Source organism: Xenopus laevis, chromosome 5L (assembly GCF_017654675.1).
Source record: "Xenopus laevis strain J_2021 chromosome 5L, Xenopus_laevis_v10.1, whole genome shotgun sequence".
Taxonomy (NCBI): Eukaryota; Metazoa; Chordata; class Amphibia; order Anura; family Pipidae; genus Xenopus; species Xenopus laevis.
Window position 1 is genome coordinate 93,983,067 of NC_054379.1, and position 16,432 is coordinate 93,999,498.

Here is a 16,432-nt window from a genome sequence, read left to right on the forward strand (position 1 = left end):
AATACACGTGAGGGGGGGAGGGGTTTTGCGCCCTGGGGCTTTCCTTCTCCTTTAATGGAGCAGTTCAGAGTCTGCACCTGAATCGCTGAGCTGCCAGACTGAAACACCAAAGAGAGGAATACTAAAGGTATGTTCCTCTAGTTGGAGGGGTCACACAAATGGTGCACCCAGTTGCTTCCAATGATTCAGGTAGATGATTGGCTGATAGCTGGAGGGACAACTCCTACTACATGTCAGAGGATAATGGCAAAAGAGCATTTACACTTGCTTGCAGCAGACAGGACCCCTCATTACACAGTGAATATTTTATTTGCCTTTATGAAATGAATATATGAAGGCGGCCCTCCTGCGATGTGAAACATCGTGATTTATTTGTTTTTCCCACTGAAATAATATAAGACCTTGTCGTTTACTGCATTATAATTGGGATTCCTTATGGCAATGTGTGCAAAAAAGAGAAATATTATGGGGAAAATGAAATGTAATATTATGTTACATACATGAAATACGTTTGGATCTTTGGAGCTAGTGACAAGATCAGCTGTCAGCTTATTGAACAGATATAAGTATATTAGCAGCAGTGAGACGCAGGTAAGGACTTGGGTGGAGTTTGGGCTGCTGCTACAAAATTCTGCCTGTCTAGTACTACTTTGTGTGGAAGAGCTAGACATCCAGCCCTCATTACAGCCAGGACACTGAAGGAAAAGAATCTGGCTGCAGCTCACATATAATGACACATCTATTAGGTAAAGGGTTTTATTTATTTTTTTAACATTTTTTTCTGGAGCACTGTCAGTTTTTAAGATGGGGGCACAGTATACTAGAAGATGTAAATGACACAGTATGGCTCCTTTAAACTGTAATTTTAGAAAAACAGTAAATGAAAATAGGAAGCAATGGAAAATTATCATTATATCTGCTGTACTATCTGAACTCTTTAAAAGTGAAAGAATGGTTTGGAAAGTCAATAACCCCTTAGACTAGATTTGGCTAAAAGATATCAAGCCTGCCACCACGTCAAGGTAGGCTCACTGAGCAGGTCCCTAACTACTCTAACCATCTTATTATTTCCTATTATACTATCTGCTGTGCTAACCTGACTTCTAGTGACATATGGTCCAGGGGAAGGCAAAAAACCCAACGGAAACAACTCAATAGTTTGTTTCTGTCAGGGAAAAAATCCTTCCTATTATTCCTGGAACAAAATCCTTCCTATTATTCCTGGAACAGACTTTGCTCCATCTATATGTCCTATGTATTCCACTAATTTATATTAAACAATTAATCCTACTGTAAACTCTATCATTTTATGTTTATTTGATCATATTATCTTATGGCTTCTTCTAACATTTTATTACTGGCCCTGTCTTATGGCTTCTTCTAAAATCTTTTTATTATTTATTATTGTTTTCTTTCTTTATCATATGACATTTTACATAAAAAGTATGGTTCTAGGAATAATATCTTATCTTTAAACTCTACTACGTATTCTTATATTTGACAGTTTATTCTACCTTGTCCTAAATGCAAATATTATTATATTCTATATTTAAACTTCATCCTTTTTATTTTATCATGCTATCCTTTCTTATTAATATTCTACAATTTGCTCCTCTTTTCTTGTATTTTAATTTCTAATAACTTGGTGTTTATCCTATCGTATAATGTGTTACCATAATACCTTAAATTATGTATGTCATACCAATATTTTATTCATATGACATTATCAGTTTATGCTGTTTGATCTTATTTTTAATTGATCTATTTCCTACTAGCTCACTTTATATTTGCTACTTTTATATTTGATATTATTTTAAATATATTTCCAACCCATTGTATCCTAGCTTATTTTAATCTTCTTCTTTTAGCTGTCCTCTGTACTTATATTTCTTGATTATTTTATGTTGTTTGGTCTCAATCTATCTGTTCACTTAATTTATATTTGCATCTTTTATACTTTTTGTTATCTTCTATTTATTTCCATCCTATCTTATCCTAGCTTATTTTTAAGTATACTATACTCAGCACTAACATTTCTACTATTACCTTAATTCTAGTTTGATTTTATACTATCTGTTTTATAAGAGCCCTTTAGTTATATCATTTAGCCAAAACTTATATAACCAAAGGATCCCAGCTCTTTGAATATTTTTAAAATACTTACCACCATTTAAAAATACTTACATCAGCTCTTACACATTTATATGAGGGTTAGAGAGGGTAGCTTAGTAAGTCCATACAGAGATACAACTGATGGTAGGCCAGACCCAATGTTTTCACCTGAAGAGCCAGTAATCCGTTGAAGGGACAGTCGAAGCTGATGGTAGTTCTGGTGATTTCACAGATGGAGATGGAAGTAAAGGTGATGAAGTAGCTTTGATGGAAATGCAAGATGGACTTGATGGTAGTTCCAGAGATGGATTTGATGGTGGGACTGATGACTTTGAGTTGGCTGCTGAGCTTTATGTAGCAACGATGCATTAGGTGAAGCCGATGGTAGAGCTATAGATGGAACTGTGAATTCATACAGCAGACTGGTGGGATTTTAAACAAATTATGCTGTTTCCTAGTTTGGATCTTGGACTTGGTGTATCCTCTGACACAGTTGTAGTGAGTGGGCTTATGCCTGCCAGCTGCGACTCAGATATGTGAAGTCCTGAAGATGATAGCTGTAAGGTGAGGTGCTGTCACTCTTCAAGACCTCCAAGGCACTGACTTGAATGTTTACATCAGAATTCTAGAAAAAAAAATGAAACCGTTAATATGATCAATGATTAACTTCAATCAATAAGACCTGTGAGTGTGATGTGTTTTATTTTGTATGTGTATGTATATATATATATATATATATATATATATATATATATATATATATATATATATATATATATATATATATATATATATATATATATATATATATATAGTTTTTTTTTTGTTTTTTTGAATTTTAGAAAATAAAGGTGCACTCCAATCTCTGTGTTTCTCTTCTCTGTGTTTAATGTACAGAAACACTGATTCGTTGAGGGGTACTTAATATATTTATGGTTTTTGTCCAGGCCCTCTCTGAAAAATAAAGCACCAGTTTCTATAGAAACACCATGCCACCATCTTAATTGTATTTCCCCGGATCTCTAGTACAGGCTTAGCCTTTCATATGTGCAATGTAAGAAAATCGAAAAGGTGCCTTGAGAAACTTCACTATATATGTGTTGTGTACGTGAGACAAATTATATCTCCCATTCTGACTATTTAAGTAAAACGGGTACACAGTTTTATTTTACACATTATTAACTAAGTGGCCACTGCTTTTTACTCCTTGCTTTGCAGTCAGATATAATCAATATAAAACTTTATAAATAGTCCTGGAATTTAGATAGTGATATGTGGTATTAAAGGCATTTTTTGTATAGCTTGATAAATAGGTCCAAAATAGTAAAACTGTGTTTGTAGTCTTTATCATACAAAAGGTACAATAGGTAGTTCACTTCTAGAGCTCTTCCTGTTATATAGGTGCATAAAGACAGACATATTGCTGGATATCTAGTGTGCTGAACTGTTAGATAAACTAAAGAGTGTAGCTTGTAATCCATGGTTTCACAATATTTATTCAGTCATATACTTACAGGTTCTGGCTGGAAAGGTGGTTTAAGCTTTTGACTTTCTGCTTCAATCCAGTTAATGGATTTGAAAAAGGGGTGTCTCCTTATATCCCCCTTGAACCCAAGCCGCTTGTATGGCTTCTTCTTTAGGAGCTAAGGGAACAAAAACAAGTGACTTACTGCTTCTAATAGAAACCAAAACTACAGTCCATATATATGCCATATATATCCTAATCAGATGCACTGGCACCCACCTTTTCAAGAAGATCTTGCAGTTCTGTACTGAGCTGTTCTGAATAGCTGGGCTGGCAATTGAGGATAAAATGGATGCATTTCTCTGCTTTACGGCCTTCATAAAAAGGTGATCTTCCAGTGGCCATTTTGCATAAAACAATCCCAAAAGCCCACCAGTCTACTGCTGAATTATAGATTTGACACTGGATCATCTGAAATACAAAGAACAGTTAAAAAAGGTTTAAAAACTAATGTCCACAAAGATCTGTGCAGGCATAAAATTTGATGTAGTTAAAGTAGATAATGACAACAGTGTTGTATGTGTAATAATCTCTCACAATTCCTGCAGAACCCTTAAACCTTGGGGTTGCATCACTGGGCCCACTATGTCTGTATGCAAATAGTCCACAGATCTGATTTTGCTCTGCATTCCTATTCCCTAACTAGCAGAAACCCACAACCCAAAATACAGAAGCTAACATTCAGTGCTGACATTCTGAAGCAGAGAGAGGAACCCAGGATGCTGAAAGTCAAGAATACGCCTTTAGGTAGATAACAGCTGTATATATATAGAATAAATAATTGGCTTCTTCAATCTGTCAACATCAGGTTAAGATGCAGATTATTGAGCCACTGATAAACATTATATGGAGTGTGCACTCATTGAAATTATTGTGGTATTCTGTGCATTACATATATCAGTAATAAGTCTCTCACCTCTGGGGCCATGTTGTGCAATGTCCCAATTGATCCTGAGATGGTTTTGTTGCCAAATACGTTCTCAGCAGCCAATCCAAAGTCAGCAATCTTGATGTGTCCCTTGTTGCTGAACAGAATGTTTTCCGGTTTGAAGTCTCTGTAAGGTAAAGTACAGGTGTTACTTCATAATTCTGTTTGTATGGCAGAACTTGTGTGGGGTTCACTTCTACATAGGAAACACTTTATGGACATTTTGAGGGCAAAAGAACGGCCAATTTGAGTTTTTCCAAAGGTTGTTCATAATCTATGGAATGTCTTATTGGTCAGATAGATTGCTGCTCTGTTATGGGAGGGGAGATCAATGTTACCACCTGTCTATCTGTTAAATGTCTTTTGACATTTGTACAATATTGTAATTTTAAAACATTTAAAATGCATTGCCTTTCCCTACCATATCCTATATATTACATGGGTAAATGAAAAGGTAATTTCAATTATAAGGGGTTATTCAAATTGACCTTGGACACATGTGCAACAGTACTAAGCACCACCACTAGGAATTAGGCAGCCCTGTCCTTTCCATCTTCCATAGGTGCTCCATCCAGTGGCAGGATGCAAAGTGCACCCAGTGCACCTATTTTTTTGCACATTGACCGCTGCAATGCACTTGCAATACAACAATGCCAAAAATATCAATCATTAAACATAAGATCACATTTTAAAAAGAAAACTGTTCTTACCGATGGATAATTCCTTCAGAGTGCAGAAATTGCAGGCCGCACACCATCTCAGCTGCGTAGTACCTTTGAAAAAAATGAGTAAAAAATGAGTAAAAAATGCACATAGTGGATATATATTCTTTACCTTATACCTTTAATGGACAAGAAAGACTTAATTATCGGGGGTACTAATTTTTTGCCAGGTGCTGGTAAACTGATTGTGTTGCTGCTACAATCTAGCTAAATTTTGTTGCCATACTGCACATCGTATGGCTGCTACATGAAGAAAAACCCCAGGCTGTATGTCACTTACAGTACGGAGTCCATGTCCAGATAGCCTCTGTTGTTGAGAAGATCTTGTAGGCTTCCTCCACTTGCATATTCCATCACGATAAAGGCATGCAGCTGGATAGAATGACAAAATAAAAGCATCAGTACCGGTACAGGTTGCACAACCATCTTAAAGGAAAACTAAACTCAATTAGTGACTATACACTCCCTCCATAGGCCCCTCTCCCGAACTAAAGCAACCATACTTCTGAAAGTGACCTTGCACCATGGTTAGTTACTGTAAAATACTTCTGCTTCAATTCTACACTGATCACCAACTAGAAACATGTGCCCTGGAAGCCAGGACCAGATTTGCCACCAACCCTGCTATGTAGCTCAGCCGTAATAAGACAGGTACAGCAGAGTCATTCTCAGGAGCATGATTGCAGTGGGTTTGGAGGGGCCCTGTGTGGGGGGCCATATGGTCAATAACTGGGATTATATGCAGTAAAGAAAAAACTCACAAGGAAACTTCGGATGACTTCGGAAATAAAAAGCCATGAGGCATTACCGCAGGCGTTTTTTCATATAAGGGGAAGGCAGTTCGGGAAGATTGTCGTCCCAAAGAAGAGGCGATTAGTCGCTAGGTGACTAAATCTCCCCAAATCTGCCTTTGTGCTTCAACCCTAAGACTAAAAACATTCTCTTTGGAACCAAAATTTGCACCCCAACATGCAAAGATTTTAAAAGGAAAGCTCAAGATTTTTTATCAAAATAAACGTACTTACAACTAACCGTTTGAAAACAACCATGTGTGCTGAGTGATGCATTATGCAAATAAAGTTCACATAAATAAGAGGGATCTTTTATCCAGAATGCTCAAAACCTGGGATTTTTGGGAATCTTTCCGTAATTTGGCTCACCATACTTTAACGCTACTAAAAAATATATGGATTGATGCAGGTTAGTTAGGATCAAGTACAATGTACTGTTTTATTATTAAAGAGAAAAAAATGATATCATTTATAAATATGTTCATTGATCCTATATCTGTACTTTGCTATATCTCCTAGTGGCTATGTGTAGGTGCCACAAGTATTAGGAATACAACAACAATAATAATGGGTAAATACAATGCCAAGATGAACTATAGAATATTTTATGGTCAGAAACATTTTTAGCTTTTTTTCATGTATTCATGTATAATGTAAGACATCCTTGGCAGTAACTAGGCCTCCTCTTCATTTGAATTCAGGTATCAATTTACTGGGCCCTGTCAGACTCACATAGGGATACTCCCTTCCCTCTAATTAAAATGTATGTCCTTTTGGGAAGAGGCCACTACATCAACACACCTCACTGCAATATGACACTTAATTGTACCTGTGTTTGGAATGCTGCATGGATGTTGCACAGGAAAGGACATTTCCAAGCCAGCTTCATCACCTTCACTTCAGTCTCATATCTGTCTTTAAGCGCGATGTTCTCTTTCTTAAGGATTTTAATTGCCACTGGATTCTTTCTGTCGGGCAATGATGCTAACATAACCTAAAAAAGAGAAGGGATAAATTATACAAAACCACCACAATGTGCACATTTTTATATATAGACCCAGGACCACCGTGAAGGGCTAGAAATTAATCCATTCAGGAGAGGTGCCCAAAATCACAGACTACAAGAGAGGAAGGGCTTACCCAACAATGGATGGACAAGGGGCTTGTTTCACGGAATTGGAAGTAACTTATTAAGATGGATTTTTTTTACAACACGGGTCATTGTTCTACTTGGAAAGCCCATATACAAGGGTCCCAGTCACACAGAGGGCCAAGAACTCAAGCTACTTTTCCTAGATCCCTGGCATAATCAGGTTTTGCTTTGTGAAAGCCACACAATAATTATTTGATAGCTTGCAAATACACTGACTGGGATGTGCCCTACATAATTACACCTGTATAATGATAATTATCATGATATATTACTAACTGAAAGTCATGTGATCTTGTTCCCAAACCCCATCACCTTTTCTTCTGTCTGTACCTTTTAACCCCACCCGTTGAGAAAACTGTTCAATAATAATCTATAAAATTAATAAAACATTTTTTAAAAAAGGTAGTGGCAGTATGATAGTTCTAACCCCAGGGCCCTTGTTTTTAACTATTAACTGTATGGGCTATGTTTAATGGCAGATAAGTAAAACATGCATGTATTGCTCACATTGCCAAATGATCCATTGCCCAGCTCCTGATGGAAATTGTAGCTGGAAATGTCCAGTGGATCACATCTTTCTTCATCCATGTGTGGTCTCTTCCAGGCACTTTCTCCTTCTGTTAGAAAATAAATTACGTTAATAGTTTATATTGCAAATATATAATACAAATCTTATGGGTATAACACTGAGGATCTCTATATAAGAAAACAAAATTGAAAGAACAAGTGCAAATACCTCTTTTTCCCTGACTGAGGAACAGGTTGCTGTGGTATATACTATTAAAGGTCATAGTCATAACTTATTTTTTTTAATTTTTTTTATCATGATCGAAATTATGGAAAAATAAAATTAATCCTGACAACAGTTCATCCCAAGTATTCCACTTAATAGATCCCAGACAGCATTATAGACTAAGCAATTACAAATCATGCAACAAGTATGAAGGGAGACAGGCCAGAACATCCTGCCCACAAGAGCTTACAATCTAGAGGTTAGAGTACAAATTATAGAAGAGGCATGGGTTTGAGGCAGTGTTGCACACTACAAATGATTCGCTAGATACATTGCTAAACATTAGAAGGGCTGACATGGGCATTGCATTTTTTTAAGGAACAACACAGTAGTGAGACTTTGGAGGGATCAGGATTTGTTGACTACAGTGACTAAGAGGGGATAGATAGATATATAGATAGATAGATAGATAGATAGATAGATAGATAGATAGATAGATAGATCAGATCCACCCTTTAGCCTTTGAAGAAGCACCCTTTAGCCAAGTCCCCCTTAGCTCATGAAATCTCACCCAACTGACCTACAAGCTGAGTCAGTTATGGACCAGTGACAGCTTTCCCTTAGAGTGATTGTGCTCCAATGTCACTGTATCTAATACATTAAATACCATGTTACAGTCAGGCTGGGAATTTGCCTTTGCCAATGAGGTCAAAATATGATGTCCTGTGTCTAATAGCCATGGGTATAGGTAACAAGCTTGAAGAGACAGTTAGAGACAGTTATACTATGTTATGGGATAGTCTGATCCTTTTTACCTTCTGCTTCATCCCTGTCGCTGCTTCTTGGTCTTTTCCACCTTTGCTCTTCCTTCTTCTCATACAAGAGCCTCTGTCTCCTCCTCTCCCTCTTCCTCCTTCTCCTCTCCCTTGCTCGCTCTGTCTTTTGGTGGGGTCTTTTGTTGTTTGTCTCTGGGCTTTGCTCCCTCTTTCTCTTAACCCTCTCATGTGTTTCCATCCTGCTGTCCTCCTCAAGCTGAGATCTTATTTGCTTGATCATATTGATTGTAGAGTCCATCCTGGATAAGTTCTTTTCTTCTCACTGTAAAAAAAATCGCTTTGGAAGACGCTAAAATCTCCAAAATCTCTAAATGCTGGTGCAGCACCAAAGACAACCAGGCTCGTTGCAACCAACTGTTACTTTGCAAGGGATCATGGGTATATAACAGGAAGTGCGCATACCATGTGACCAACTGCCATGCTGCTGCACCTGAATGTTACAGCACATGTACACTGCAGGCCGGATTTAGGGCACATAGTATTAACTATAATAAGAAAACATATTGCTTGAGAAAATGTTTATTATTTAGATATACCGTATACTGTTGGATTTGCGTTGTGGCAGTTTTACTTTAGGCGAATGGCACGTGAACACATTTGTAGCAGTTTTTGTAGCCCCATGGTATTGTCACTCAGTGTTAGGGGGACAAAATTCTAGGAATCCCCCAATAAAATGTGAAAGTGAATTACTGTAAGGAAAATTGGGAAACACTGTTTAGCCTACAAAGAGACAGACTATTTAGGAAGTTGTCGGACACATCATCTCCTGTTCTATTATAATATAGGAAAAACATTGGAAGACACCTCCTACTACTAGTATGAGACAAGGCACGTTCCCAAAGGGCTACCATCGGGGGAGGCAGTTGTAGAAGGGTCAGGGGCAGGTCCTGGGGCCCTATGCCTAAAACTCAGTATGTATAAAGGAGAAGGAAAGGTCTTTTTACTTGGGGGTGCCTTAAGTAAGGCACCCCCAAGTACATGAAATCCCAGGCTGGTGCACCTGATGCATCAGGAGGAAACCACACCAGTTCTGGACTCTTCCAGTGAGCACTATGGAGTGATCATTTTCCTGCTTCTTCATTTTTCAAATGTCCTGGGGCAAGCACATGCGCAGTAGAACAAAATAGCCAAATATCCAAGGCTGGTGCACCTATCAGGAGAAAACCACACCTGTTCTGGACTCTTCCAGCAAGCACTATGGAGCGATCATTTTCCTGCTTCCTCATTCTTAAAATTTCCCAGGGCAGACGCATGCGCAGTAGAACGAAATAGCCAACTTTTTCATTAAACATTTTGCTCTACTGCGTATGCGCAGCGCGAGAAGAAAGAAGAAGCCAGAAGATGATCGATCCGTGGTGCTCACTGGAAGAATCCCGGCCCAGTTTTTTCCTGATAGGAGCACCTGCCTGGGGGTTTCAGGTAAGCAAATGCGATGACTTGGGGGTGCCTAACCTTTGGCACTCCCAAGTAAAACAGGGATTTCCTTCTCCTATAAGGGCACCTATCACATAAAAATAGTTTCCCCAACTTTGCACATTTTTAGCAGACGCACTACTAAAAGTGATGGGTGAATATGTCCATTTTGCTTCGCCAAATAATTTGCGAAACATCGAAAATTAGCGAAATGCATTGAAGTCAATGGGCGACAATTTTTGACACAAGTGTAAATTTTTATACACGCGACTATTTTGTCCATATACATTAAAGTCAATGGGAGTTGATTTTTGCATGCACCAATTTTTGTTATGGTGAATTTTCCGTGGGCAAATTTTCCGTGGGTGAATTCATTCGCAAAAACGTGGGCGGCAATAAGTGGAAATTTGCAGCGAATCCATGCCTGGCAAATTTATGCGCACGAAGGATAGAGATGCATCTTTTCTGGTCCAGTCCCGGACTGCTAATGGTGGGACAGGCAGTAGTCTATGCCAAACAAAGAGGTCTGGATATGGCAGAGTTTCCTGCTAAATGTTCACAGTAAGACCCCAAGTGCTCAGGCTCCAGTGTCTCAACTGTATAAGCATTATTCTCAAGCACAGGGTCGGACTGGGCCGGCGGGTCATCGAAGAAAAACAGTATGCGGGACTGCACACATGAGCTCTTGCGCGTAGCAGTCGGAGGGGGGCCCCCAGTCCAACCCTGCTCAAGCACAAATCAGTCGGCACTCTGTATAAAGCAGGTATATTGCATCAGGCTGCTAAGTAAACAGGTCTGTTTGATTAGCAGAATGCTGCAATAAACCTGTTTAATATAGAGTGCCGACTGATTTGTGCTGAATGGGCTAAATGCCAACACTTTGACTTGGAAATTTCTGGAATTTGCAGTGTATATAATAAGGCAGCTTGTAAGCCTGGAGTGGCAATCTGTGGGTTCTGGCAAATGCCAGAGGGGCTGCTGTAAGGTCCCATAGACAGTCACTATTTATTGGGCTGGTGGGAGGCTCTTGGGGACTCTGTATACTTGGAATACCAGGGCCTATTTTTTCGGCTGCGCCCGTAACCAAGGTAACATTTTAGGTTTAGGAAAAATATATATAATGTGCTTATGTGTGTGTTAGAGGCATCAAGACCATTTGTTGGAACCTAACCTGTGAAATTCCCCACACCCCCATGATAAACACACATGTGCCCTTCTGCAATTGTATTGGAACCCTACTGGAATCAATGTTTCCAGTCAGCGTTTAGCCAGGGGAATGTAGTAGCTACCAATTTCACAGGGGGGGGGGGGAGATGTTCTGCACTGACTAGTCATCCCCCCACCCTGCTGCTGTAAGTCATCTTCCCTGTGTGTCTGTCCATCTGCCACAAAGGGACTCAAGTGAAATGTCCATAAGAATGCATGGGAAGATACACTAGTCAGACTAAATTAGTGCACTGCTGCTCTGTAAAACATTGCTATTGCATAGGACTATTTAAAGGTAGAAACCCAGTTTGATAAGCCCCATTATTTCCCATGCACAAGGACATAATTAATAACAATGAAACCGTGACACTATGGGGCCCATTTACGTAGCTCGAGTGAAGGAATAGAGGAAAAAAACTTCGAATTTCGAATGTTTTTTTTGGCTACTTTGACCATCGAATGGGCTACTTCAAATCGAACGATTCGAAGTAAAAATCGTTGGACTATTCGACCATTCGATAGTCAAAGTACTGTCTCTTTAAAAAAAACTTCAACCCCCTACTTCGGCAAGTAAAACCTACCGAGGCCAATGTTAGCCTATGGGGAAGGTCAATTTTCTGATTGAAGGAAAATCCTTGAATTGATGGATTAAAATCCTTCGAATCGTTCATTTCGAAGGATTTAATCGTTCGATCAAACAATTTTCTTTCGATCGTACGGTCGTAGGAAATGCGCTAAATCCTTCAACTTCGATATTCGAAGTTGAAGGATTTCAATTCGGCAGTCGAATATCGAGGGTTAATTAACCCTCGATATCCGACCATAAGTAAATTTGCCCCTTAGTAATGAATATGGTAAGCAATGCATCAGGACAGCAAAACCACTGGCACCTAGGCTGCACATATTCATTGTTGTATTAGGACTGGGGAACACATGGTTATTAGCTTTATCTTAAAGAATTGCCTAATGCAACTGCTTAAAAGGTTCCCAATGTGAAATTAAATATGGCTTTTCGACATGACTTGAAAGATATATGAAAATAATGATTTGATGTTTCTTATTTAGCCCTGAGGACTTAAGATCTGTAGATAATAAAGACCATGAAAGAATGTGGCTTTTTTTTTTTTTATTTCTTATCCTCAGATTTGCTTTCAACTCCATTACAATTAGCATTAGGATATGATCAGTCTGGGCACTCTAAAGGTGGCTATACACAGGCCAATAAAAGCTGCCGATTCAGTCCTTCTGGATCAAGTCAGCAGGTTATTGGCCTGTGTATGGAGCCCTCAAACAAGCCTGTGTGATGGATATGTCAGATCCTTGGGCACTTGGGATCAGCCCTATGTTGCTCATCTCAAGGTGGGTGTATTGGGGAAAGATCCACTCCTTTGTTGACCTCACCAAAAAAGGAGCTGTGAGGCAAGTTGAGAAACTCGACTGCAAGTTACCAGGGGAGGCAAAAAGAGCGAAATACTGATTTTTATATCTATGTACTAGCGATGCTGCCTCCTTAGCCCTGCTCCAACGCTCTAAAAGGTAAGCACTGGATATGGGGGAAGGGATAGGCCTCCTCAGAGCAGCCAGAACCCTGAAATGACCCTGAGCAGATGTTTCAATATCTGACCAGCTTAAGACTAATGGAACATTGGACTGTGCTCAAAAAGCTCCTTTTAGCCTGTCACTGATTCCCAACCCAGTGCTTACAGGGAGACCAAAAACAAGGAGATAACACTCAACTACAAGTTATGAAGTAGTTGTGCGTCTCACAGTGGCCACATTCTGTTGGTAAAAAATGTATGCTCTGTCTATCAGATAGAAAGCACCATATAAAGTTTTTAAATCCTTTATTACTAAAACAGGATGTAGTATGACGGTAGCAATACTTTAGGTGACCATAGTGTGACTTTGCCAATGCAGAAAACTTGATATGGTGCCGTCTAACCTATATTAACTCATTAATGAGCAATTTCGTTATATGATGGAAAGTCCCCTTGTCTGGAAAGGCACCGGCCATTCCATATAATAGATTCCATACCTGCATAACAATAACAATATTCTTTAGATTTATTATATTTAATATGTAAGTGTAGAAGCCATTTTATTGCAGTATTACCTGTCCATGTTTTTTGGCTCACCCGCCGTACAGTTCTGCTCCTTTGACAATATCAGCAGTGAGATAAGAGTTTTGACAACAGCTGCTAGCATATTTATTTTGTTTTTTTTGTTAAATGGAACTTTGCGGCTATGACCTTGAGTGGGTGTGGTCAAGAGGGAGTGATCAAAAAGTAGTCATGCCCTAAATAAAAATTTGTACAATTAAAATATCCCTGGATTTTACTTCTGGGGCAGGAGGGGAGATGCCCATGTGCCCCCCAATGAAGCACAGTTAAATAGCAGGTGCAGTGCACCAAGTGAGACTCATTTACTCCTTGTCTATGGCAGGTGTGAAGTACAAAGACAAGAGGTCATCTGCACTCACCCATTATGAATATTCTAAGGACATTAAAGAGGTTATTTATTACAGCTTGAATTTTTTTTGGTCGGGCTTTTATTTTTTTTCAAAATAAAATTTTTTATTGGTTTCTCACAATCCACAGTACAGAATAAAAGGCATAATGCACACAATAGGTCACGGCAATGAAAAAGATACCATAGTAGCGTGTCTACAAACAGACCAGGTACCAGATGGACACAGTAATGTCTAGGACAATCGAAAGTTCTACAATCAGCCCTTCAAGCGAAAGACATGTGGTCAATATCAAATAAGTACCGATAAGACAGTGTAGGCAGAAAGCAGTGGAGTGGAAACCAAGGAGTATTTTTGCAAATCAAAAGCTATTGTAACAACAAAAGGAATAACAAATAGAATAGAACGGAGAGGAAAAGATAAGAAAAGAGGAAAAGATCAAGAGGAAAAGAGAGTGAAATGGAAAAGGAGAAGAAGAACTGTCCAGGATTATTCAACCGAAAAATAAGTAAACGTCCCTGTGCAAAACCAAAACCATTACCTGAGTCAGCACGGCCGAAGCCCGGGGGAAGGAGCTAGTAGGAGATACTGCATAAAAATAAAAAGAAACAATTGACGGCACAAAAAGCCACCCTAGCCCAATCTAACTTTAGGTCTGGAGAAGCCGCAGGTATCGGTCAGAATGCACGTATTGGGTCCAATAGAACCATTTTTTAGTGAAATTCCTCGTTTCCCTTTCCGAGGTGGGTCTCAGCTGCTCAAACCTATAGACTTCCATCACCTTATTACACCAGTCTTTTAGAGTTGGAGGGTCGGTTTGTTTCCAGTGTAGTGGGATTAGTGCCTTGGCGGAATCTAATAATATAGGTGTCAAAGATTTTTTGTAAGTAGACCAGGGAAGATGTGTATTGTGTAGTAAAGCTACTAGGGGGTCATTTTCAATGTCAGTCCCGGTAATCTCTAAAATGATATTCCTTACGGCGATCCAGAACGGCTTCAGGACAGGGCAACTCCAGAATACATGCAACAAAGAGCCCTGATGGACCTTGCATCTCCAACAGAGAGGCGAGGCCGTCTTATAAATCAAAGCTAACTTAGTGGGGTATTTGTACCATTTTGTGTAAATTTTATAATTAAGTTCCTGCATCTTCGTACAAGTGGAGGACGTGTGCAAAAGCTGAGTAATTTTATCCCACGAGTCCATAGGTATTTCGATGGCCAGGTCATGTTCCCATTTAGCTTTAAAGTAAAGAGCTGGGCGCCGGGATAGGTCAGACATAGTCCGGTAGAGAAAGGAAATCGCTTTTGGAGGGGCCTTGTCCGTCCCCCAAGCGAGTTCTATCGCGGTAGGCTCAGGACGCGGAATGTGTGAGGGAAATATCGAAGTGATAAAGTGCCTGATCTGGCGATATTTGAACCTATCCAAATCAGAAATATCTTGAGTAGGAATGAGTTCTTCTATATGTTTCAACCGATTCCCAATATAAAAAAAGCTGGCACCCGAGTGCAGTTGTCGCTTCCAACCCTTGTAATAATCCAGGTCTAAACCAGGTGTGAATGCTGAATTGCCAAAAACTGGGGTATGTAAAGGGGGGTATTAATCCATTTACCAGTCTTGACCAGACCGTCCCAGGTGTCCAGAGTGTACCTAAGCTTTAGATCAGTTTTATCTCTGAATACTCTTTGGGAGTGCGGCATCCATAAGCTGGCCCACAAGGGTGTGACCATGGAATCTTGCTCAATTCTAGTCCACAATTTGGACTGTCTATGAAAGGACCAGTCCAGACATCTGGTTAAGACAGCAGCCTTATGATAGTTAATCCAATTGGGAAGACCCAATCCCCCCTGTGCTTTGCTAGCTGAGAGCTTTTGACGGGCGATCCTCGGGTTTTGTTCGCCCAGACAAATTTACTAGTGATGTTATTTAAATTCCGAAACATCAATTTGGGGGGGGGGGTATGGAATCGTTTGGGAAAGGTACAAAAAGCGAGGAAGAACATTCATCTTCAGTACGTTTATTCTACCTATCCAAGAGAAAAGCGGCTTAGACCAGTTGTGAAGGTCACGAGAGATAGCTTGCAGCAAGTCCTTATAGTTGTGTTCGGTAGTTTGCTTGGGGTCTGAAAATATTTTAAGGCCTAAATAGACAAAGTGAGAATAAGTAGGTTTTATCAGGAAGTTTTGTAAAATAGCCGCGAAGTCAGCAGGAGGATGGGAAATATTAAAAGCCACTGATTTTGACAGGTTTATCTTAAAATTGCTAAATTTGTTGTAGGTTTGAAGCTCTATCAGTAAATTAGGCAAGGAAATACGTGGTGTTTTGACAAAAAATAAAAGATCATCAGCGTAAGCTGCTATTTTATGCTCCCGAGAGCCAATTCGAACCCCATTTATATCTGGGTTGGCCCGTACTCTATTAAGAAAGCTTTCTAAGGCGAGAATAAAGAGCAAGGGCGAAAGCGGGCAACCCTGGCGTGTGCCGTTCCTAATAGTGAAAGGTTCCGACAAATCACCGTTAATCTTCAATTTGGCCGTCGGGAGAGTGT

The 16,432-nt window shown here is 39.5% G+C and overlaps 2 protein-coding genes across 2 annotated transcripts; both read right to left on the bottom strand.

Moving 5' to 3' along the window:
• Positions 1-4,505: 4,505 nt before the first annotated feature.
• Positions 4,506-5,748, bottom strand: LOC121393920 (protein kinase C delta type-like). Its single transcript, XM_041563767.1, has 3 exons — positions 5,568-5,748; positions 5,276-5,338; positions 4,506-4,692 (listed from the first exon to the last, which is right to left on the bottom strand). The coding sequence occupies exons 1-3, from the start codon at positions 5,711-5,713 to the stop codon at positions 4,506-4,508; spliced, it is 396 nt and encodes a 131-aa protein (XP_041419701.1). The 5' UTR covers positions 5,714-5,748.
• A 1,132-nt stretch (positions 5,749-6,880) lies between these two features.
• LOC121393921 (protein kinase C delta type-like) lies at positions 6,881-9,079 on the bottom strand. The gene is made up of 3 exons (XM_041563768.1): positions 8,780-9,079; positions 7,739-7,848; positions 6,881-7,072 (listed from the first exon to the last, which is right to left on the bottom strand). The coding sequence occupies exons 1-3, from the start codon at positions 9,036-9,038 to the stop codon at positions 6,881-6,883; spliced, it is 561 nt and encodes a 186-aa protein (XP_041419702.1). The 5' UTR covers positions 9,039-9,079.
• Positions 9,080-16,432: the final 7,353 nt, after the last annotated feature.

Coding starts and splice junctions, on each gene's coding strand:
- LOC121393920 (XM_041563767.1), bottom strand. CDS start 5,713: ATGGTTGTGCAACCTGTACCGGTACTGATGCTTTTATTTTGTCATTCT. Junction 5,339..5,567: donor CTGGACATGGACTCCGTACT/GTAAGTGACATA, acceptor TTTTTTTCAAAG/GTACTACGCAGCTGAGATGG. Junction 4,693..5,275: donor TCTGAAGGAATTATCCATCG/GTAAGAACAGTT, acceptor TTTACCTTACAG/AGACTTCAAACCGGAAAACA.
- LOC121393921 (XM_041563768.1), bottom strand. CDS start 9,038: ATGGACTCTACAATCAATATGATCAAGCAAATAAGATCTCAGCTTGAG. Junction 7,849..8,779: donor CGACAGGGATGAAGCAGAAG/GTAAAAAGGATC, acceptor ATTTTCTAACAG/AAGGAGAAAGTGCCTGGAAG. Junction 7,073..7,738: donor GCAATGGATCATTTGGCAAT/GTGAGCAATACA, acceptor TCTCTTTTTTAG/GTTATGTTAGCATCATTGCC.